General features: G+C 37.0%; 3 protein-coding genes across 3 annotated transcripts; 1 reads left to right on the top strand and 2 right to left on the bottom strand.

The window, feature by feature from the left end:
- Positions 1–3,296: 3,296 nt before the first annotated feature.
- Positions 3,297–6,729, bottom strand: LOC131943202 (protein O-mannosyl-transferase TMTC2-like; the record flags this gene model as incomplete). Its single annotated transcript, XM_059303211.1, has 2 exons — positions 6,120–6,729; positions 3,297–3,474 (listed from the first exon to the last, which is right to left on the bottom strand). Coding segments are annotated over exons 1-2 (402 nt in total), but the record flags the coding sequence as incomplete, so codon positions are not given.
- LOC131943205 (uncharacterized) lies at positions 6,653–10,256 on the top strand. Its single transcript, XM_059303220.1, has 7 exons — positions 6,653–6,829; positions 7,590–7,714; positions 8,356–8,490; positions 9,017–9,069; positions 9,293–9,351; positions 9,817–9,927; positions 10,113–10,256. Exons 1-7 carry the CDS (start codon positions 6,668–6,670, stop codon positions 10,206–10,208), a joined length of 741 nt encoding a protein of 246 aa, XP_059159203.1. The 5' UTR covers positions 6,653–6,667; the 3' UTR covers positions 10,209–10,256.
- A 980-nt stretch (positions 10,257–11,236) lies between these two features.
- Positions 11,237–22,993, bottom strand: LOC131943208 (large ribosomal subunit protein uL1). The gene is made up of 5 exons (XM_059303223.1): positions 22,912–22,993; positions 12,675–12,830; positions 11,901–12,049; positions 11,544–11,716; positions 11,237–11,452 (listed from the first exon to the last, which is right to left on the bottom strand). Exons 1-5 carry the CDS (start codon positions 22,914–22,916, stop codon positions 11,282–11,284), a joined length of 654 nt encoding a protein of 217 aa, XP_059159206.1. The 5' UTR covers positions 22,917–22,993; the 3' UTR covers positions 11,237–11,281.
- Positions 22,994–25,836: the final 2,843 nt, after the last annotated feature.

Below are 25,836 nucleotides of genomic sequence, written 5' to 3'. Positions count from 1 at the left end.
GTGTGTTTGTGTGTGCGAAAATCTGGAAAAAAATTAACAATTACGCTGATTGTCCTTCCCTAAAACTTCACTGGACGCCAATCAAATTCCCCTTAAGATGCCGAAACGAATAAAAAGTAGGAAAATCATAAGAGCTTAAATCAGTGGGCTCCACCGAACCCGAGAGGTTCGGTAATTCAGTCTCAGGGCTTCCGCGGAGGTCAAGACAGACACCCGACTCATAGGATTCACGATCGGATTTTGTTATTGTGGACGATACAACTATTAATAAGGAGGGTTCGGTGATTTCGCATATGAAACTGGTGGGGTTCGGTGTATTTTGTAGAAGGTGCAAGCCTTATTTGGTCTACTTTTTGTCGTGTCTTTAGAACAATTTCGATAATAGTAGGCCAATATTGCAATTTTGAATTATCAGTTATGTTGAACAAAGTAATAATCAGTAGAATATACTAATTTTCTTCTCTCTTAAAATTTTGGCAAAGAGTGTCGCTTCCCATCCACCCGCTCCGACAGTCTGCTATTTTACTGATCGGATAGCGATACAAGAATCCGTTATATTTATTTTTCTTTAATGCAGTGATCCAGGCAAGATGTAATGCAATCAAGTAAAAGTATCTGATCTCTCACGATCAAGTTTTTGAGAGAATCGTAAGAATCGTACAAAGAACTAGTCGCGTTGTTACTTAGCAAAACTGGGTAGTGAAATCGTACATTAAGTGTTAATACAATTGATTTCTTTTCTAAATGTTAAAAGAGTTATTTAGTAACTCTTTTTTATGTTACACAATCGTAAAATACGCTTTAGTTCAATTGGTTTCTTTTCTGAGTGATATCGGTTATTTATTCCTTAATCCGGTGTGAATTTTTCCGATTTTAGTCTTCGAAAAAGCGCCCCCCCCCCCCCCTCCCCATCTGGGAAATCTGGAAAGCAGTTTTTCCGGTCACTGTTTCTTAAAGATAAAGTTTTACAGTTACACAATCAAGGTAGAAATCAGTTAAATCAGTATGCAAAGGCTCTCAGCAGTTACATTTCTTTACTTTGACTGTTTATAACTCAAAACTGCAGCTTGAAATGAGCTTTTAATTTTTTTTCTACCCCTTTTGGCGCCCCCCTAGGGTCGGCGCCCGGGGCGGCCGCCCTCCCCGCCCTCCCCTAGCTACGCCTCTGTCTACATGCGTCAATCAGATGTGTTAAATGTCAAGGCCACACAGGAGATAGATATGACACAATTCTGACATAATTTCTATAAATAAATGTTATTCAAAGTCAATGATTCATTGCCTTTCACGATGGCAGTAGTGAAACATCAGAACTACCTAGATGGTGGCTACCTGGACAAAGTGGCTACCTGGACTAAAAGGCTACCTGGACTAGGTGGCTACCTGGATTAAGTGGCTACCTGGACTAGGTGACTACCTGGACTAGGTGGCTACCTGGTCTAGGTGGCTACCTGGACTAGGTGGCTACCTGGTCTAGGTGGCTACCTGGACTAGGTGGCTACCTGGTCTAGGTGGCTACCTGGACTAGGTGGCAACCTGGACTAAAAGGCTACCTGGACTAGGTGGCTACCTAGACTAAGTGGCTACCTGGACTAGGTGGCTACCTGGACTAAGTGGCTACCTGGACTAGGTGGCTACCTGGACTAGGTGGCTACCTAGACTAAGCGGCTACCTGGACTAGGTGGCTACCTGGACTAGGTGGCTACATGGACTAAGTGGCTACCTGGACTAGGTGGCTACCTGGACTAAGTGGCTACCTAGACTAAGTGGCTACCTGGACTAAGTGGCTACCTGGACTAAGTGGCTACCTGGACTAGGTGGCTACAGGGATTGACTTCCCGAACCTAGTGACAGATACGAACCAGCTGCACGTATTGATATACCGGTTCTTTAGAGATTATTTAGACCCAGACTATGGGTCTTACAATGGGCCGTACGGAACTACCTGAACTAGGTTACTACCTGGACCAGGTGAACCTGAATTACCGTCTGTACCAGTCCGTCAGACGCTAATTAGACCCAGATTACAAGCTTCAGTTGGGGCAAGCATTCACCAGAACCAGTCATGCGTGTCAGGATTTAAGTTTGTGGGGAAAAATTGAGTCAATAAATCATTGAACAAATTCAAAAATCAGAAATTCAATTCATTCTCTCAGTTATTTTTTTTTAAAATAATTCGGTTCTTGTTAAAACACGATGAACTTGTTTTTTGTAGTTTAAATAATTTAGTGTGTTTTATTTAAATTTTTTAGTGTTTTGCCTTAACAGTCTGCCTTGACGGGTTTAGTTATGCTGTAATATATATATATATATATATATATATATATATATATATATATATATATATATATATATATATATATATATATATAGACTATGCTTGCAGTATACTGTTTTAGACATACAATGTGCAGCTATTCGCAGTGCAAGAAAGAAGAACAATTTTGAAAGCTAAAGAAGCACCACATGTAACGAATGTTATCTAGAGTTGGTCCAATTGTTTTGGACAAAATGAGTTTAGGCCTATCAAGTCAAAATCGAATAATGTGTGATGGTGGTTAAAATTAAACAAATATTCTTAAATAATACAGAATTTGTCGTAAAAAGGATATCATTCAAATTTTCTAAAAGTTTCTCAGCGTGCAGTGGCTAAATTAGGCTAATAATCCGATGATTATCGACTAGTTTAAAACATTATGTCATGATATGAGTAGTCAAGATATGCACAAGTAGGAAGTAAAAAAATAAATTATTAAAATGCCTCATGCATATTAAATGTCTTGTATGAATAGACTCTTACTGCTGAATGGAGTTCTTTAGAAAAACGACAAAAAAAAAAAGAGTCGAATTTCGTATTCTCCCTTTCGCAGCGTTATGCAGGTTTACAGACCATTTGTTTAATGTCGGGGAGGGGGGGGGGGGGGGGAAGAGAGAGTGCACATCGTGTTCACAGAAACTATGGAGCTTACGTAAAAATGTAAAATATCTGCTAAAATTCAGTCTAAAAATAACTGTTTGAAATACAAAATGTTGAGCCCCACACTTGGGAAGCAGTGTTTCTTCCACTTTTTTTTCTCGAGGGGTGAGGGGGGGGGGAACACTTGAAATTTTCGGGGAGGCGGACTAAAATTTCCGATGGGAGGGGGGCACACAGGTTAAACTATATATTTTCTGTTTAATTCTATTTTGTTCGAAGAGATGCCTGGATAAAAACTGTTGGGATGTGATTTAGAAACGACCTCTTTTACAAAGCTCCACGTAAGTGCAGGATGGGAGAAAATACAATGTGAACTTACAGCTTCCGTGTGGATTGGGTGGACCGCAAACAGTGACGCCGCCAGGGTCGAGGTCACAGCCGGAGCCTGTAGCACACTGAGAGACACGTGCGTCACCAGACACGTGACCAGCACGTGCAGAAGGATGTTGACACGGTGAAACCATGTTGAGCTGCCGCCGCCGAGGGAGTAGTCCAACCTGAAAGTACAAAATCTGTAGAGTAGTCGAACCTGAAAGTTTAAAATGCGTAGAGTAGTCAAACCTGAAAGTATAAAATGTGTAGAGTAGTCGAACCTGAAAGTAAAAAAAATGTGTAAAGTAGTCGAACCTGAAAGTACAAAATCTGTAGAGTAGTCGAACCTGAAAGTTTAAAATGCGTAGAGTAGTCGAACCTGAAAGTATAAAATGTGTAGAGTAGTCGAACCTGAAAGTAAAAAAAAATGTGTAAAGTAGTCGAACCTGAAAGTATAAAATGTGTAGAGTAGTCGAACCTGAAAGTATAAAATGAGTAGAGTAGTCCAACCTGAAAGTAAAAAAAAATGTGTAGAGTAGTCGAACCTGAAAGTAAAAAATGTGTAGAGTAGTCGAACCTGAAAGTGTAAAATGTGTAGAGTAGTCGAACCTGAAAGTAAAAAAACGTGTAGAGTAGTCCAACCTGAAAGTATAAAATGTGTAGAGTAGTCGAGCATGAAAGTAAAAAAATGTGTAGAGTAGTCGAACCTAAAAGTATAAAATGTGTAGAGTAGTCGAACCTGAAAGTATAAAATGTGTAGAGTGTAGAGTAGTCCAACCTGAAAGTATAAAATGTGAAGAGTAGTCGAACCTGAAAGTATAAAATGCGTAGAGTAGTCGAACCTAAAAGTAAAAATTAGTAGAGTAGTCGAACCTGAAAGTAAAAATTAGTAGAGTAGTCGAACCTGAAAGTAAGACTTGTATGTACGGAGTAGTCGAACCTAAAAGCAAGGAATGAATGCTTCTCGCTTAACTTTACAGCTGGAGATATCCATTGGCGATTGGGGGGGGGGGGGGGGTGAGTATTGTTAGAAAGTAAACGACACACTTTTGCAGTTTTAAAAAGTAATGTTAGAAACAAAATTTTTGCTGTTATTTCACGATCAAATAAAGATCGCAAAATTTACTCAATGTTGACAGAGCTCAGTAAATATTTTTGAAAGAAATCAAAGTTTTAGAGGAAAAAAAACGACTGCAATTTTGAGGGTGACGTCATTTGAGGGTGGGGGTGGTCTGGCTTTTTGTGACGATGTGTAACGAAAGGGGAGGAGGTAAAAATTGTCAACAAAGCATGACTGTATTTATGGATGGACCTGTTATAATCAAGTAGACAACGTTTTAAAATACACCTGTTTAGATAAACCTTTTCAAATGGTGAACATTCAAGATGTAAAAATAACTGACAGATAAACCTACTCCTTAGCTCTATAACAAGCAGTATTTCCTTTATTTTTTTTTAGCTACACTTATACACGCACATCGCAAGAAAAGCTTCAAGATCCATGGCTTTATGTAAGGGATTATGCAAATTTTAATTTTCAGTTATAACCCCTAATGTCGGGGAGGCGTGATTAATGCGCTTGATCAAGGGGGTGATAAGCGCAAATACTCGGTGGTTCGGAGTTTTCTCCCCTGGGCTAAGGAGATAAGAATATCATTGAACCGAAAACTAAAACCTGTTTTTAAAAGAACCAAACCAACAGCGGGGGAGTTGGTTTTTAAGCAGACGATCGGTGTCAACTTATCTGGGACACATGTCACGTGATTTTAAATAAAAACGGTATTGGATGTTGATTTTAAAATCTTCAGATAACAGGCTCTGAGTTGAGTGTACGATCATGTTCTGCTATTATTTATCGAGTTGTCAGTTGTTTTTTTCAATGCCCCTGCGGTGAAGGAGAAGTTAAGTTATGGTTAGAAATCCTGTTGATATTTTACAAAACGAAAATAGATTTTTTAAAAATTCAACAGCAGTTTTGACGTCATTTTAGGGGGGGGGGGGTCCAGTGTTTCTTCCAGACTTTTTTCTCCGGGGGGGCACTTGAAATCTTCGGGGGGGGGGGGGGGCGGTAAACTTTCTTCGGGGGGGGGGGCGGACACTGCTAAAAGTATATATTTTCTATATAAATTATATAAATTTCATTTCGTTCGGGGGGGGGGGGGCGGTAAAAAAATTTTCGGGGGGGCTTCGCCCCCCCGAAGAGATGCCTGGAAGAAACTCTGGGGGGGGGGGGGTCTAGCTTTTTGTGACGACGTGTGACGGAGGGGAGGGAGGTAAAAATCGTCAAAAAGCGTGACGTCATTTATGGATGACCCCTTACATCACCACCCCCTTGTTTTTCGTGTTACCATTATTTATGAGCGGACAGGTCCTGTGGCAGGATGTGAATATAGGACAGGACATGGTGGAGACACATGTTGCTGGTTGCTGACCAAATGTGCTGACCCATGTTGCTGACCCATCTTGATGCCCGTTGATACTGACCCATGTTGCTGTCCCATAGCACTACCGCTTGTGCTGACCCATGTTACTGACCCATGTACTGGCCAATGATGCCGTAAATATGACGTCACTTAAGATTCCCTCCTCATGCACCCCCCCCCCCCCACCTGAGTGCGACAACCCTTAAAACAATGGCAAGCTTTATTGACAGGGATGTCATAAATGACACAATACAAGCCCACTTTAACCCCAATCCCGTCTTTCCCGTCTTTCATCTACCCACATCACCCCTTCCTTAATGTGACGTCACAATATTTATGGACACCCTCCCCCTCATCCTTTTATCCCACACCCCTAATAACGAATGAGTAAAAAAAGCCCCACTTACCTGAAGGATAATACACACAGTGGCCTGTACGACTTGTGGCTGGATGGGTCCCACATGGGCTGTCCCCAGAAGTCATGGTAGAACACCTCCACTACGTCAGACTGACCGGTGACGTCACGATTGTGAGAAATGGCCATCACGTCGTCGTGCACGAAATCCCCGTGCTGTCCGTTCATGTAGCACAGTGCAGCTAGCAAAGCCGGTATGGAATAGTACACGATCATATTTTACACAGAGCCCTGAGATCTCCATTAATCAACGATATCCTTGTTTAATAACCACATTGTGCATCTGCAGTATAGTCACAAAGAGCAAAAATTGAACATAGTAATTTTTACTCCGATGAATGTCAGCATTTTAAAACTTCTTTGCTGCTAGAGAAACGTCATTTTGTGTTTACAACAGCAGCACACCTTAATACACCTCCCTCTCTGTACAGATTTGCAATATGAATTGAGCATTGAAGTGTGGTGTTCACTTGAAGTTATCAAAGCGACGCTGTCATGAATTTTGCATAGAAAACGGTGCATACGCTCCGCCTACACGATATGCTCCAGTGCAAGTCCCGCCTTCGACAGGCGAGAGAACTGCGTCTACGCTCTTCAGCTTGCGAAGTTGACGTTAGAAATATCTGCGTCCAATCTCTTCGCAACCGCAATATGGCGGCGCCAGTCTCAATTGATGCAGCAGCCGGAGCGGGAGACTTTAGTGTGAGCTGTAGTTTATTTAACATTTAAATATTTTTACTGCCGCTTGTAATAAATACAGTTGAACAATAATTCGATTCTAAAATTTAAAAAAATGGACTAATGTAGTAGTAGTAGGCATATAGATCTCTAGATCTAGTAACATAGACATAGTCTGGTCTCGCTAGTCACCTCCAGTGCCTAGTGTGTAGTAGTGAGCCCTAGGCCATAGGCCTAGTGTTACACACCACACTACTACTACGACATACACATGACACAGTGAATGTAGTGTACTCGTAGTCTACCGTCGTAGTGTACACAGTTGTCACTGAATAGTGTACACTGTACAACACAGTAAGTGAGTAACACTACGACTACACTACTACTAGATCTAGTCACTACACTGACTACCCAGTCAGGCAGTGACCACTGGCTACACTCAGTCACCTCTGACTGTATTAAACCGAGTAAACTACAAGTACTATTCAGTAAACACTTGTACTACTACTACTAAATCTATACAGTCTACTTACTATATGAATCATATGACATATAATGTACACTACACTGTACACTATATTTCTAAGTTTAAAAAAAAACACTGACTTTTATTGATTTGATTTTGTTTGACTTAATGAATGTTAATTAGCCATTATGACATTTAGTTTAGGCTATTTGCCTATTTATTTAGTATTTACATTATAGTGTAAAATCACAGTTAAATCTAATAATATAATATACCCAGATGGCAGGAAATGTATTTTTAGGAATGTATCATTCACAGTTAGTCCAGCAATTGTTGGAAAGAGGAGAAGATCCCAATAAAAAGTCAAGAGATGGCATGACACCACTTGCCATTGCATCATTCTGGGGTTATGATAACATAGTTGGACTTCTTATTCAAAATGGGTAAGATTTAAGAAATAGGCACTCATTCTACAATGATAAGATAAAGGCCTTTTTCTTAAAACATGTTTTTTAAAAATACAGTATTATTATTATTTATTATTAAAATAATCAGGTTTCTCTGTTAGGGCTTGACATTAGAAAGGTTCATAACACTTATCTAGGGGGTCATCCATAAATGACGTTATGCTTTTTTGACGATTGTTACCTCCCCTCCTTCCCTCCGTCACACGTTGTTGCAAAAAGCCAGACCCCCCCCTAAAATGACGTCACACCTCAACCTACAACACCCCTCAAAATTGCAGTTGAATTTTTTTAAAACATCGATATTTTTCGAAAATCTTGTCTAAACTATTACAATTTATTAAAACAGTTATCTAAAATGCGAAATAATGTCTAAAATTCGTTTTCTAACATTGCTTTTTTATAATGCAAAAATGTGACGTCGCAACATATGAAACCCCCCCCCCCCCCTCCCCCTCATCACACATCGTCACATAATTACGGACCACCCCTCCCCCCTAGCTACTCTTTTCCGTATCTGATATATGATTATAGTTTGAAAGGATGAAAGGTAGGATCTATGCATAATTGCATAATTAGAAATACTGGAAGTTTATATAATTTTAAAAAATGTATTATAGAGCAGACATAAATGCCTCTAATAGTGGAACCTTGTGGACCCCGCTTCACTGTGCATCATTTCAAGGCCATGGCAAAGTAATCATGACATTGATGGAGCACAATCCAGATTTATTTAAGCAAGATTCTAGTGGAAGGTAATGCCACAAAAAATTAATTTGAACTCAGCGCTAACATTTAGTACAACCAATATGTAATATTATAAATTATTTAAATAAAAATTTATTTGTTCATTTTAGTTATCAGAAACCAAATTACTGCATCTTATTCTTAACATATTCTCATAGTTTATTGCAAAAACTTCTTTTCTGTAAATCAGGGGTCTCCAAACTTTTCAGCCCGAGGGCCGCATAAACTATCAAAGTTCAGTTCGGGGGCCAGTTTCTTCCAGGCATGTCTTTGATTTTTCTGGGCAAAGTTCCTCAACTATCACCAACAAACGTTTTTTTCCGTAGATAAAAAGATCTCCGCGGGCCGGATGAGAGGACCTCGCGGGCCGCATCCGGCCCGCGGGCTGTAGTTTGGAGACCCCTGCTGTAAATGAATTTAAAACGAATTTAGTCAAATGCTGTTTCTTTTGTCACATTGCCCTAGTTTCATTTACCCCTAGTTAAAAAATAATGTAAACCAGAAGGTAAATAATAGAACATTTTTGATTTACAGGACAGCAGTAGATTTTGCCTCAGCACTAGATTCAATATGGGCCTTTTTTGCCGGTATGCAACTTATTCAAGTAGCCCACACTTACATTAAACATAGTAAAAAATTATTTGGAAGACAGAGGCATAAAAAAAGATTGCTGGATAATGCAACTCATTTTTAAAAAATGACTTAGCCACTCAGTGTTGACAGTCTTTTTTAAAACCAGTTTGAATATAATGTGATTAATGTAGGGGCGTGAGTTATTAAGATTAAAAGGTTGACTCTTGAAATCCACAGCTGCTGGATGCTCACGAACACCAAAGGCGGACTTGATACAAAAAAATATTATCAAAAAGGTATCTTTTGTAAACTTTTTTGTCTAATTCTCTTACCTACAGTGGTGACAATGTCTAACTCTAGTGAAGTCGGTTTGTGTTCAAATCCTTTAAATAATCTTTCATATAATGCAGCTGTTTTGTTCTAAATTAACTGTTCAAGATTAATTAACAAGAACTTTGGAACACAATTTCAATAAGCCATATAAAAAAGTAACCTAAAGAAGACTATATTCAATAATAAAAGGGGAGATAACATTCAGGTATTAAATATGAGTACGAAGAGTATAGCCTGTAGAGGCTAAACAAAATTTTGGACTGTCTATACTGTTGAAATGTCTCATGTGACATTCTTAACTTCAAGTGAAGGAATTTATATTTTTTTTAAAGGACCTACACCCAACTGTTACACAGTTTTGTATAATTGCTACATAACTGTATTGTAATTGTATAATTCTTTATGCAACTATGCTATGATAACTGCAGGTTGAGACTGGGGATCCACAGAATCCAGTTCCATACTTGAAAACATTATCCAGACCGGGTTCTGCTTATGTGTTCAATGAAAACTTTGCAAATGATAAGGTGGATGATAAAGTTAGTATACAAAATCCATTAATTGTTAGTACTTTTAGGTCCATGTAATAACTGATTATTGCAGCAGAAACAAGACTTCATCTATAGTTCATTGTATTTATTCTGTCAACTGACCTGCTAGTGCAAACCAAATATCTTAAAAACTGGAACATACTATTAGATGCGTTTTAATATGTACTTTTCAGGTAATTGCATTTAAAATGGGAGATGTCCTAGCCAGGACAGATGACAACCACACACAGCAGTATAACAGAAACATCACAACAGTGTGGAACTATTGATGTTGAAAGCAACCAGTGATGAATGACAATACTATTAAAAAAAATACTCATGCCTCAATGACATTTCTTTGTTATATCACTAAGGCCAATCACCTCCACCTTGTTGCATGTGGGCGATAATGCCGGCAGCTTTTGACTTTCTTTGATGATTATCTCACCCCTTTGACATAGAAGGAGGTATGAAAGACAGTAGACAGCATTTCGCAGTACTTAGGTGTAGATCCTTTGTGTTTAAGACACTCCCGTTATCTCCAGTTGCTTGACCAGATGGTTCACCTTGTAAGAATAGCAATTAGCTGTCCCTTCTCTTGAACGTTTCACCTTATTTCAATGGTTGCCAAGATAGAAGCTATGCAGTAACACATTTTGCGATATTTTTTATGCTTGTCGGCCTTTTGTCCTACACCCATCAATGCCTCATAATAATGTTCATTCATAAACCAGTTAAACAAAAAGTCCTGTCTGCACAGATATCCAATAATTAACCAGACGGGGACTCACCAATGATTCAACTCAGCTTTAAACTCAGGATTTCTTCTTCTTCTTCGTTCTTAATTATTAGTATATTAGTGTGGAAGGGGATAGAGATTTATCTGCCAGTGGGTTTGAACTCGAGACTTTGTTCGAATTTATCAACCATGAGCTTTTTGCCGACTCAACCACCCCTCCAACACAAGCGTTACGTGTCAGCTGGTTATGCGCCATTGAGTCCGATTTCAGCCTGCTTTTCTTTTTGGATTTGCTTCCATAGCCTTTGTCCAACCAAGAACAAACTACAAGGCAGCAGTTGTTTAAATTTGGAGTTCTCTCCTAGAAGAGTGGCTGTCCCCAGCTAACAAGCCTCATCTGCCCGAGGGTTCTAACTCGAGACTGTTCGGTTTAGCAACCATGAGCTTTACAGACTCGACCACTCAGGCTTTCATTTTATTGGCTGATGTATAGACCAACCATAAATAAATGGGGCTGACACAAAATGGCAAATTATTTTTAACTGCAGTGGTACCAGTAAAAATGACAAAAACAAGAGCTTTCTTTAATTTATATGATTTTATTGCACAATCGTGCTCTCAGAATTAGTATATCTTTTCAGCTGGACCCATAGTGCTCTTGATATACAACGCTCTCACATTTTGCCAATTTTTCTTCAAGAGGGACACCAGGAAGTTGATAGCCAAAGTAACATTTTGGTACAGCTCCTCTGAATTCATATTGACATGTCCAATGCAAACAGCCAAACAAAGTACCTGTAGGAGAATAGTTTCATTAGATATGATGTCAACAAATCAAAAAACAAGACCTAAACAAAGTAATATCTGGAATATATAAAGCGCGCACCTTTTTCATCTGAAATTTGATGGTGGCTTTGGTCTCTTCAATCTTTGCATTAAGACTGTCATTGTGGGTAATTGGTGCGGGGAACTTGCCAGCCTTGTTCAAACCCGGCCCTAGAACTCTGGGAATTTGACGGATCAGAGACTCAGAAGCAAGGAAGGCGTCATACTTCTTGGCTAAAAAAAGAAAAGACAACTGTCAATACAAATATGAAAACAAGAACAAAGTACGAGGTAATTTTTGCAACCTCAGTTAAAGGATTCATCATTATTATATGGTAATACATGCATAATACATCAGAGGAAGCAAGAAACAACTCTGGATCAATCCTGAGCATGATCCAATGTGTTAAACACAAACCTAATTTTTTCACAAGCTTTTTGTCTTTGTTGAGTTTCTTTAGAGCTTCAATATCCATATGGGGCAAGTCGTTTGCCTTAGCCTGATCACAATGGACTTGATCACCAAGAACACAGACCTTCATCTTGGGCTTGGGGATATTACGCAATCTGCAATAGAATATGGATATACTTTACATTACTAAGCTCTGCAGGAGTTGATGCTAGGACATTTTTTTTTTGAAAAAAGAAAACTACCCAGTATGGTACGGCAATGGTTAGAATATTAAAAACCAACCAAGCACACCATTTACAATAATTTGATTTTGTGAAAGTAGCCCTCTAGTATCTTGCATTCAAAAAAGAAATGTTTCACTGAAGGAGTGCAGAGTTGCCTTTACCTGATTCGAGTCCAGTGGACCAAAGGGTGTTGGAATTAGAGCCTAGGATCATATGAGTAACCCCGCTCAACCACCCATCATTGGGTATATTAAGTACAACACAAGACCAGCATTCTGCTACATAGGTAAATCTAGTATCCGGTCACCACACATTCACTTACCACCAACGGATAAGGTCATGCCTTGAAAACAATTTTTGGGCGGCATGGACAGAGTCCACACCTACCCAGAGATTTAAGACCTTGGGTGAGGTCCCGTTGATGGAAATACCAATCAACTACCCATGCTAAAAAAATGTCCAAATATTAAAATTTAATATATCTTTCCAATATAAAATTTTAGCCAAACGGTAATGGACATCTTTTAAGAAGGGTTATTAGATTTTCAAGGCATACTTGATTGTTCCAGCAAAACGTTTGTCCTTCTGGGGATCATAGTTCTTCAAGGCAATTTGTAGCTCAATTGATTCCGTGAACTTGCGTTTCTTGGTTTCATTGGAATACTTGAGTACAGCATCAATTGACTCACGAAGTGAATCTCTGTTGATTTTACTGAAGAAATAAAAAGATAGTGTTGAAGAAGCAACAATTTTTAACATTGTAAACAACTTTTTAATGATCGTCAAATATTGGATTTATATCAAGTCACAATATTGTAGTATTTCTCGCTAACCCGGAGGCGTGGCCGGTTGCTAACAACAATATGGCGCCCGGACCGGACGCTTGACTTCCGACGATTTTTCTGCCAAATTCCAGAGACCTTCTACTATTTAGTTTTTAAAATGTTTACCACGCGCAAAATGGCGGGACTTTAACGTTATAACAACAAGCTATAGGTGGCAGGGCTATATATGCCAGAAAAGCATTTTAAAATTTGCGTTGGAGAATGAAGGCAAAATTTAAAAGTTGGTTTCATCAAAAATACTAGAACTTTTTAAATATCGATTTCCATATTACAAAATTGATTTCCATACTAAAGCATTATTAGTTTTATCAGTCTATGAAAAAATAAATCAAATATAGAGTAAAGTTCCGCGTGTGGTCAAAACCACGGTGTAGTCACATTCCTGTTTATGGCTTCATATATTTGTTTGGATGTTTTATACGAAACTACCAATATCTGCTGTAAACATGTCCATTTCTAAATATATCCAGGTCAAATTCTTTTGTTTCCCTCCTTCTGAAAGATGAGTTTTTAAATTTTCAAGTTTCGAGGTATGACGTCGTAGGCGATTCTAGTTCCCCCGTATGAGATGAATAAAACCAACCAATCAAAGCTTTTTATAACTAGGTTAACTATAAATAGCTTCTATTTATGTGCGGGACACTGAAAATACTGTAGTTAAGGCTATTAAAAGAATCTTAGTGGTGAAATGGGGGTGATCACAGCTGGGGTAACGATTTTTGTGTTTTAACCTCGCTGTGGTCACCAATGACTTAACCATTAATGTCCCGTAACGCCCGCTGCCGCCCGACACCGTTAATGTCCCATAACGCCCGCTGCCGCCCGCTTAAAATACGCATAGAAAAATTAAATTTTTATTTCATTAAAATTTGGCCTACAAATCCTAATTTTTAACTAAACAGGAAGTCGGATAGTTTCACCATCCTTTTCCGGTCTTATAATTTCAATGGCGCTTTTGAAAGATAAAAAATAATAGCTTCTTTTGATCTCGAAATTTTAGACTCATCTGTCCTTTTTTAGTAGATTTAATGTTAAAAATAAAATAAAATAATGCCTCTAAACGTATCTAGGCATGTATTTTATGAATTATTTATCTTAAACATAACCAAATTGATATTTAACTGTTAAATTCGATGCTTAGTTGTTTAGACAAAAATAAATAAAGTTGACTACCGAAAATGACCTGTTTTGAATTTTCTCCGACATTTTTTATTTTTTTACTGTACTTTTACCGAATATAATATATTCTATTTAATACTGTTGGAAAGCCAGGTTTATTCCCAACATTAAGCAGTAGTTTTTATCTTAATTTTCAATTTCATTTAGACAAAAACAAATATTTTGTGAAACTATTCACTTGATCATACAGAGTTATGCTCCTTACATTGGGCCGTCATGGGTGGAGTTTTGGTAGAATGAATGGGACATTAATGGTTAAGCTAGACTAGCCTAGATCTAGATGCTCTATATTTCAAGCTAAGTCTAGAACCTATATAATTTCTATTTTTTTCTGTTGTTTTAAATTATTTTAATCATCTACTTCTTCTAAATCTACTTTGTGTCTCTACATACAATCCAATCGAAGCAAATGTTACGTTTTGTCTTGTTGGGATTGTTGCGTCCCTTTGTTATGATTATAATAGTTGCGTCCCTTGAGTCATCACTGGGTCATCCGTAATTTGTAGTTAATAAATTTAATTAACGTGTTATTATTTGGTTTTGCAAATCTATTAATTAATTATACAATCATCAACACGTTTAAATGAGTAAAATGTTTATTTCAATTATTAAAATTGGACCAAAACGTAAAAAATCCTTAGTGATCACAAGCAGTGACAGGTGACCACAGGAAAAAAAAAAAAGGGGGGGAAAAGTAGATCACAAGGAGGTTCGTCACTAAAACATGAATATCTCAAATACTATGGGTATGAATACAAAATAACTCATGCATATTAGAGTAGAATGGCAGTGGAGTAATAAAGTACTTTCGGTTTGTTTCTGTGTGAAACAGTTACAAAATAGCGCCCGATGAAAATCGGGAGTTCGGAATTTTTTGCTATGTGTGACCACACGCGGAACTTTACTCTAGTCAACCCTTTTTTTTATAAGAGTGGCCAAAAAATAACCATTTTTTTTAAAATTTTTTGACCACGTGACCGCTATTTGATGATCACTAGTGGGGAACTCTGGGTACATGGCCACTTAAAAAGTCCAACCGCATTTGTGGTTCTATTTAGCTTCAAGTGCCTTCAGTTGTCATGGAGAGATGTGTTGTCCATGGCAGTTAGGCTTTTTGATGAGAATTACAGAATGATTTTTTTTATTAAAAATGTATCAATAATAGCTAGAACACTAGTAAACTAAGCTAATTTAGCATATTTTAACTTTCTGTGTAAAGTCATTATTACTGAAAAAAATTCCAAAGTCAGGTCAGTCTGTGGCAACCTCCAATGAACTTGACAGAAGGAAAAAAACTTGACCCGTGACCTTCATTAAAACAGAATTTGCTTTTATCTTTTTTTTTATTTTTAGTAAACATGTGCTTAATCTTACCCAATAAGTGATAAAAATTTGAAAATTAATCCTAATTACTGCTGTAAAGTGAGATAAACAGCTTAATAAACACATGTTTTCTTGAGGGGGTGTGGCACATCGCAATTATAACTTAATGTTTCTGTGTTTTATGACTATATTAGTATATTTGTACACAATCAGGATGCTATGCTTTTAAAATTGATAAATGGTAAGTATACCAAGTTACAAAACCTGCAATCTAACTAATAATCCATACTTTCAGTTATAAAAACGATCATCAATGAAGAAAGCGCAAACATTCTATTTTTAGGTGTGACATAAAAAAAACAGTCATAAATCTAGCCAAATGATTGGATTCTTGCGCAGCACACATTTTCCCGCGCCTCGTTTTCACTAAGCAAGATTATAATAAAATGGCATTATGGGGGGGGGGGGGGGGTGATCGTTTTCCCACGCACATATCTCATTAACACACCAAATTATTACCAGTTAATGGTAACGTGTGTAAAATTAATACTTTAAAGTTTACATCTGACATAAGCTGGTTTGCATCTGGAAGCGATATGTAAGAGTTATTTGATATAAAAGACAAGAATTCATAGAGCTATTTTCACTAACGCGTCGCTTGCGAGACAAACAAAGAAATTAGGTCAAAAGTACATCTGGGAATTCTTAAATAACAGACTGAAATAGAAACGGATAGAGGAGCTTACACTTTTCGGACACACATAGCGAAAAAACGCAACGTAAAAATTCCATGCGGTCTCATTCAGTAACCGCTTAACATAGAAAACAAAAAAAAGTATCATATCTATCCGCAACCATTCTACTTTAATAATGTGTGTGTCATTTTGTATTCATACGCATAGAACTTAAGCTATTCTTGTTATAGTGACTGGGGGGTCTTAACGTGTGTTCGAACACATGTAATACAGTTTTACATGTGTTCGGACACCTTTACCAGTCATCGGACATAGCACTTTTTGTTCATTTAGAATAATTTAAAGTCAATTTAATGAATAAAAACATATTATATGCATTTACATTGTGTTATTGATTGTTTGTGAGGTAATTTTAATAGTATAAAACCTTTTTCCCACACTCCCAAAGTTCATCCCATTCAGCCATTGCGGCTCGCGCAGTACGCTGCTAAGCCAGCCAGGTCACATGATTCCCCCTCCTCTTTCGCATTCCACTGCCTTCTTGACCTTATTTTGACCCTTTCCCTTCAATAACCAGCCCCTTTTATGCTCTAAATTCTTATTTAAATAATATTTTTGTGTTGCTGTCCGCTCCCATGTAAGGCCAAATAAGTTAGCGAACACCCCTTTTTTATTGTTCAAGCACAAAAAACCCATTAACCTTGACATTTACGATGTTCCATGCATATATAGAAGCTATTTATAGTATAACCTTTTAGCTAAGCATTGATTGGTTCAAGTTTTGCCCCTAAGTCCAACACTAGGTCACTTCATCCGGCTGGTGTAAAAATAGAAATGTGCGTACCATGCAACGTTAAAAAATTTCTAAAAATAATTCTTGAGAAAGGAAACGGAAGTACTTGACACGGAAGTGTTCATAAATGAACAGTTTACATGCAGGCGCTGTGGTTTCGCGTGAGACATGCTAATTAAAGTTTCTATGAGCCAAAAACCGACGAAGTGTTCGCTCCTACGTAATTTTTGGTGTGTGTCCGAAAAGTGTAAACTCCTCTAGTTCCGATGTCTAAAATTAACGATGGCCTCGTAATTATTAGTTTTATCCCTCTACCGTTTAGTGAAAGCGAAACTGGTCGCCATTTTTATTAAGCGCATGAGCCGTGAGATGCCACGAAAATGACAAACCCGGAAGCGTTGAACCGAACGGCCTACCATGACAGTGAGTGTCAAATATTAAATTAAGTAATTTAGTTTAAAACGAACTAAAAACTTCAAAATTAGTCCGCCCTAATGGATTAAATATGGATGTCTATCATTCAGTAGTCATGTTTAATTTGAAATTTGGGTAAATTCTAGATTTAGTAAGAAAAGCTACAATATTGCATGTACTGAAGGATGACATTTATTAATTGGTTGCAGACATTCAAATTGTGATTGAAATACATTTCATTTTGAATTTACAAGCTAGAATCTACAAGTAAAGCAGCTGTTAGGCAAAAATCAAGAACAATTTTCTACTTTTATTTTCAACATATTCTGGATTTATCTAAGAATCCGGCTAGATTCTAGAGCAAATTACATTGTCCGAACACTACGTGGGACCGAACACTTCGTCGGATTTTGACTCATAGAAACTTTAATTAGCATGTCTCATGCGAAACCACGGCGCCTGCACGTAAACTGTTCATTTATGAACACTTCCGTGTCAAGTACTTCCGTTTCCTCTCTCAAGAATTATTTTTAGAAAATTTTTAACGTTGCATGGTACGCACATTTCTATTTTTACACCAGCCGGATGAAGTGACCTAGGGTTGGACTTAGGGGCAAAACTTGAACCAATCAACGCTTAGCTAAAAGGTTACACTATAAATAGCTTCTATATATGTATGGAACATCGTAAATGTCAAGGTTAATGGGTTATTTTGTGCTTGAACAATAAAAAAGGGGTGTTCGCTAACTTTTTTGACCTTACATGGGATCGGACAGCAACACAAAAATATTATTAAATAAGAATTTAGAGCATAAAAGGGGCTGGTTATTGAAGGGAAAGGGTCAAAATAAGGTCAAGAAGGCAGTGGAATGCGAAAGAGGAGGGGGAATCATGTGACCTGGCTGGCTTAGCAGCGTACTGCGCGAGCCGCAATGGCTGAATGGGATGAACTTTGGGAGTGTGGGAAAAAGGTTTTATACTATTAAAATTACCTCACAAACAATCAATAACACAATATAAATGCATATAATATATGTTTTTATTCATTAAATTGACTTTAAATTATTCTAAATGAACAAAAAGTGCTTTGTCCGATGACGGGTAAAGGTGTCTGAACACATATAAAATTGTATTACATGTGTCCGAACACATGTTAAGACCCCCCAGTCACTATAACAAGAATAGCTAAAGTTCTATGCGTATGAATACAAAATGACACACACACATTATTAAAGTAGAATGATTGCGGATAGATATGATACTTTTTTTTCCTTCCTATGTTAAGCGGTTACTGAATGAGACCGCATGGAAGTTTTAAGTTGCGTTTTTTCGCGGTGTGTGTCCGGACAGTGTAATTTGCTCTAGAGTGGCCGTCCGATCTGCGCTCGTGAGCGGAACTCCCAATTTCCATTAGGCGCTATTTAATGACCGTTTCACATACAAACAAACCGAAAGTATCCTGTAACTCTACATCCATTCTACTATATTAGGTATGAGTCATATTGTATTCCTACGCATAGCATTGGAGATAATTCAAATTATGGAGGTGAACCACCTCGGCAATCACTTTTTTTTTCATCCTTCTTGCAGTCACTTGCGCTTACTTGACCCAGATCGACCCAGATTGTGCTCAGGACTTATTTTATTCATTTAGACTATTTAGTCTGTTAAAAGTTAATTAAACAAATAAAATAACCATTATATGCTGCATATTTTATGTGTATACTGTGTTATAAGTATGTTTAAATATTTCAATGATCCTTATTCAGCCTACCTATTATGCCGAGCAAGTCACGTGACCCACTTATCCTACCTCGAAGCTTGCCTGGTCACATGACTCCCGCTGAGCCTGTCAGGTCCAAAGAACCTTATGGCAAGCTAGGTCATGCTTTTCCCCATCCTTCCAGTGATCTAATTAACGTTTTAAACCAAATTCCTATTTAATAAGCAATATTCTGAGTTGTGAGCGCAATCGGGTAAGAAAACCAATAGGGACCAAAAATCATGTAATCACCCCTTTTTTCTAATTTTAGAAGAGAAAACCCCATCAACCTTGACATGTACAGTAAGCTGTATGTATCTAGAAGCTATTTTTAGCGTTACATTTTATCTAACTGTTGATTGGTTCAAGTTTTGAAGCTAATCCCGAACTCTGTCGGTACATCCGGGAGAGTGTGAAAGGAGAAAATGTGTACCATGCAATTTTTAAAAAATTATAATCAATTTTCAGAAAAACGAAATAGCATGAACTATACATAGAAGTGTTCAGAAATGAAAATATGACGTGCCAAACACTGCGGTTTTGCATAAAACATTAAAATAAAGTAGCTATAGCCGAAAACGTGACTTTACGGGAGTGCGATCGCAGCGTTGTGCATGGTGCAGATCGGACGGCCACTCTATATTAGAGAGGCTCACTAACTCGAAAGCGTCCTTGGTTGCTAACCAGAACATGGCTACCACACCTTGGCCTACGATTGGGCAATTTTTTCAGCTTTGTTCGAGAGACCACCTTAACATTAACATTAAAAATAATTATCACGCGAAAAATGGCGTTTTTTTTTGCGTATTTTAAGCTATCTGAAGATGACAAAGCTATTTTTGCCAGAAAAAAAAATTAAAATTTGCTTCCGACAATGTAGGTCAAACGTAAACATGGGTATAGTTTGAGTTGTTTAAAAACTTTAAATAATGGTCTGTTAGGTGTCCAAATGGCACTGTACGGTAGGTTATTATTAGACTGATCGTTTAGTGAAAAAATATTGTAATTATTTTATAACCATTTTAAGAAATCGGCGCCCAAAAAAGGTCACTGAAAGCACGTAATTTTTAATTGTGACGTCATCGCTATTGTGATGGATGCTGTACGGAAGTATGCGCAATAGACGCTAAAAGGGTTGTATATTATTTCAAATGGGCTCACAATTTGGCCTTGATTTCCTGCGTAATTAGGCTAATTGAGAATCATTAGTGATCTTTTACCTGGCCATGTGATGATAGGTATCTTACAAGGCTATAAAAGCCCGCGAAACACATCGATCTACCCTTCAGATTGGTATTGGTGAGAGTATTTGATGCATACTTATTATAGCAAGGATAACTAACTTGAAAGCGTCTCTGGTTGCTAACAACACAGTAGCGTAGCGAGGGGGGGGGGGGGGTGGCGGGGGGGGGGGGGGACACATGTCCCCGGGCGCCGAGCTTAGGGGGCGCCAAAATGGGTTGGAAAAATAAATTGAAAGGTTGAGGGGGGCGCAAATCAAAATCTCGAGGGGGGGGGGGGGGGGTGCAAATCGAAAGTTTGAGGGGGGGGTGCAAATCAAAATCTCGAGGGGGGGTGCTAATCGAAAAGTTTGTCCCCGGGCGCCGGGAAGGGTCGCTACGCCTCTGTAACAACAACATGGCGTCCTAAACCGGACGCTTAGTTTCGGACATTTTTCTTGTCTGCCCAAGTGACTTTATAGGAATTCGTTTTTAAAATGTTTACCTCGTGAAAAATTGCGGTTTTTTCACATAATGTAAACAAACTATAGTTGGCAGTGCTAAATATGCCAGAGAAACGCTATAAATTGCTTTGGATAATGAAGACCGAAGCTCAAAAAGTGGTGCCGACAAACATTCATAGATCTTTTTAAATATTAGCAACTACGATGTAGATCGGAAACCGAAAGTACATCAATATTAGATTTAACAGTCTGTGTAAAAATAAATCGAATATTACATGCGCTAATTTTTTTAAAAATTCTCCAAAACGGTCACCACCAGAAGTAAAAATTCCATAACCCACGTGACCGCTATTGGGCGGCAGACGTTCGCCTAGGTGGCTCTATCGACTCTTTACTACGTTTGTGTTGATGAGCGTTAAGTGAATATTTTCCAATTTTGATTTTTACATTGCTGGACAAATTAATTAAGTATTTCGATCTGAACACGGGAAGATAGGAATTAGTTGGTATTTCTGTAAAAGCCCGTAAACCTGTGATCTCGTGGTGAAACGCGATCTCGAAAAAGTCTAGGTGCTAAATTATTTAGCCTACTTGATTTTATTATTACTAATTACTACTAGATCGAATTATAGTTAATATTATTTTCATTTGCTTTCATTTTTATATAATTGATTATTATGATTTAGATCCAGAAGGGCTAGGCTAATAAATTATAATAATCATATTAGAGGACAGCCTGCATAAACAAAAGTTTGCATTCTTAGATCTAGATCTAGTTGACACAGTACAGGGACTTGCGCACACGCTCGCGTGACGAAAGAACGCAAGCGGGCTCGTGACGAATTTGCATAATTTTTCACTCACAAGTGATCAACGTTAATGTGATAGGCGTAGCCTAACAATCTTTAAATAGATCTATCTAGATCTACACACCAGCTCTAGATACAAATTTAAGTATTAAAACTCCACCTGGATCTAGCTTCGGACGGGCGATGTTTCTCTCGTTGACAAAACAACGCGAGCGAGCCGTCACTACGCACAGCCTATGAGTGGCGATGTTTGGAATGCATTTCTCGCTCACATGTGATGAAATTTAATGCAACGACAGTTTTAAAAATAAAAACAGATATTTTATTATGCCTATATACTTTTTTTTAATATTTAAAACTCAGCCTAGACAAAGCTTCCATGCTGGATAAGGGAGGAGGGTTAGATTCCGCCGTTAACTCAATCTATGTATTATTATGCATAATTGTCCTAATTAAACATTCCTATTTACACTGATTAATCAAGACTGAATAAAACGTGAAAATGAATACCTTTAAAAAGTTTAGATCTATATATTTTTAAACATTTATACGTGATTATTTTTGGTTCATTCATTTGGCGTTTGCTAAAAATATAGTAAATAGATTACATAACCAAGTTACGAGTATCCTTTCGATTTCGTTTTATTGCAGCATACCTCCACTTCCCCCTCCCCACACATGATCCTTACGAACCTCCTAGGTAGTTTTCAGGTCAACTTTAGGAATCAGATCTCAGACTGGTTGTCATGGAAAAATCTTTCACAGCTAAGCTGTATGGCACCAATAATTAAAATCATGTATTTTAGTTCATAATGAGCTAAAATCATCAAATGTAGTGCCTAGTTAGTTAGAAAAATATCTCTAGCTTTTATTGGTATTGGTTAAAAAAATAAAAAATTAAAATTAAGATTTAGTGAGCCTCGCTACTCTATATTATTTCAGATATTTCAGAAGCATAACAAAAAGAAAATACATAGATCTAGTCAAAATTTAAAGCCGTTAATTGTTTAACATTTTTAAAATGAATAATTCGTAAGTTGAATAGAAACTAATCTAGATTTAAGATCATGCTGTCTAATGTGTCTATTGAGTAGATCATTGCATCGAGGGATACTTGATTAAAACTATTTATGATTGCTTAAATAAATGGTGTTGAAGTAGAACAAAGGCCATTACTTTAATTCACTTATTAGCAATTAAGAAGTATTTCCTTTTCATATTTTAGTTACATTGCTACCTCGGATTAAATGGATTATAATACTATACTATAAGGAGCACTAAACACCCACCTCATCTTGGAAGAGTTGTAGAGAAAGGAAGAGGAAGCAGTTGTACACAGGAAATACACCCATATACCAGGTTTTTAAAAAGAATAGTATGCCAAACTAAAAATGTTAAGTTCTAAAACAATAAACATCATAAAACAAAATAAATATATTCGAGAGAGGACAATCTAAAGTAGAAAGGAGTAAATTTTGCAGAGCTGGAGAAAAAAGGTGAAACTAAATTAGATATATATTTGACAATAAGAAAGTCACGATTATCAAAAAGCTACTACCAATTGTATGTAGAATCTTAACAAATTATACTAAATAGCTGGGCATGTCTAGGCTTACCTTTTGTTAGAACAGAAGTTAAAAATGGTTTTATTTAATTAAGGTTACATCTATATAACTGAAAATGGTTTTAACAAGGACTAAATGATTGTTTTAAGGTTATTTTTAACCACAGATAATTGGGATAAAGCACATACTGCACAACACTAAAATAGGATATTTACCCTCACCCTCTTCCTCCTTTGTAGTATACATTGATATAATGCGCATGATCATTTGTTATATTTTATTTATCCGTTTTGAAAAAAAATATTTAAAAAGTGCAGATACAATTTTTGATTGCGAAATTATCACAATTAAAATTATAAATATAACAAAAATGCACGTTTCTTTTAAATTTGTAAAGCCAATTTAGATGTGCTTTCAGAATTATTTTTTTTTTTAAGAAAACTCTGAAAGTATTATTAAAATTTGTTATGCGAATTTTGATGTGCTCTTAAGGTCATAATAATACAAAACCAATGTGTGTTTCTCCTGGTCTTGAACCATGTCAATCGTAACATACCGACTTTAAACGGTCTACAATTCTTAGCGTTAAACTCCTCTTTCGATCGTTATAAGTGGGCTGAATAGCTAAGGCGATCGATGGGTTTACAGAGTTAAATTAAATGGACATATGACCAATGGACATCAACGAGCTGATGAGAATCATTCCATTATTACTGTTGACATGGACAAAAATCGTGGGGGGGGGGGTTCTTTTTTTTTTCAAATTTATGCCATGAACGCGGCACTAAAACCATTTTTAAAATATTAAAAATAAATTAAAAAACAGGCATGAAAAATTTAATATTTTAGAATCAATTTTATAAAAGTTGCAAATCCAGAAAACTTGAGAATCATTTCTTGAGTTTAAGGCTACATTTCTATTTATTTTCATCAATCCTAGAATAAGTTATAACCTGACGTTTCACTTTCGTAAGACAACATTGATTGGCTCTATATGAACTCCGTGATCTATATTCTGAAAAGACCACTTCATAGTTATTAATTTGCTCTCAAAATTTTGCCGATAAAGTGTTTAAATATTTTTTTTTTCTAAATTTCAAATCAAATTTTATTTACATTTTCTGTGACTAAATGTAAACAATCAAATTGTTTTTTTTTGTTGTTTTTTTTTTTTGCCTTTTAAAAAAAAACAAATTGTTTAGATCCCGGAAATACTTAAAACATCAAATAGGTCCTACATTCAATAACCTAATCTTTAGTTAAGTTCAACAAAAATCAATCAGGCTTTTATAATCATATTTATCTTAATAAGATCGTACATGATTATTTTTTTTTATATTCAAAGGGTTTTTCAAATAATTTCGGATTGCGTCTGTTTTGTTAAGACTAAGATGAGTACAAGTTTTTCTCATTCTGGTATATCATCTCTGAAACGGGTACCTTTTGCTTTAGACCCAATCCATAATTGTTTCGATAAACAATTTGCTTGAATATCAAATACCGTTTTCTCGTCCATTTGTATATTAGCAGCACACTGCGTGTAAGAATTAACCACAAACAAAATGGAGATGTAGCACTAGAGAACAAAAACGTTGCCGAAGTAGATAGTTTCATATCTTGGGAGTGTTGCCAGTATGTCGAGAGGATTAGACAAAGACTTCAAACGCCGAATAACTTGACTTAATGGGGATTTGCCCATTTTAGGTAAGACCTGAAAGTGAAATCGTCAGACTTCTCAAACCAAAGTAAGAATAATTAGCTCTAGTGTGAATTCATCATGCTCTACAGATCCGAGACACGAGGAACAACAGAGACAAAAAAAAAAATCCAGACCTTTAAAAAAACAAATACAAGAGTTTGGAATATGTTAAAAATACAGTGGCAGGACAATACAGAAAATGCCAAACTATGGGATCTGTGTGGACAGAAAACAACAGAACGACAACTCTTGGAAAGAAAATCTTCATGGATTGGTCACACAATTAGGAAATATACTGATAACAGAGCTCACAATACAAACGATGCAGAGATCGACTAAAAAAAGCAACGTGGTGTGTAATTAAACAGAGAAAAGCTGAAAAGATGGCAGGAGGCCGTGGAGAGTGGAACACTTTTAACTGAGGCCCTTTGTTCCTAAGGGAAACAAAAGAAATAATGGTGATGAGCACGCAGTTTATCTTTTTCGGAAGACCCAATTGAATGACGTGGCGAGTTGAGCGGTTGATAGATTTATTCAATCTGCCACTTTAACCCCAGTATTACTTTTGGGCAATGCCCGCTCCCTCAGTAGAAAGTCCACCCCCCCCCCTTAATACAGGGCGAACTTTTTTTAAAATGAACAGTTTATATTAAAAATATACACTTTCCCCCCATTCAAATGCTGCTTTTTTGTTTGTTCCAATTCATATTATAACAGTCAATGACTGCTGCTTTTTATCACAACGTTTTAGACGAAGAACAACTCTTTTCAAAAGTACTTATTATTTAACTTTTTCGCCATAAAAAATCTGTCATGCCAAACAGTTTATACTTGGTGGCAGATTTACAAGTCTCTGCACGCTATGGAAGGGCTCGCAGTCCACCCTTACCATAGCATTATTAATTTTTAAAATTATAATGAAATGTTCTATAGTATAGATTTCGAAATTT

This window comes from Physella acuta, unplaced genomic scaffold (genome assembly GCF_028476545.2).
Source record: "Physella acuta isolate Inbredline_101_S28 unplaced genomic scaffold, ASM2847654v3 ptg000446l, whole genome shotgun sequence".
Lineage (NCBI taxonomy): Eukaryota > Metazoa > Mollusca > Gastropoda > Physidae > Physella > Physella acuta.
The sequence above is the reverse complement of the archived record's forward strand: the minus strand, read 5'-3'. Positions and strand labels throughout refer to the sequence as shown.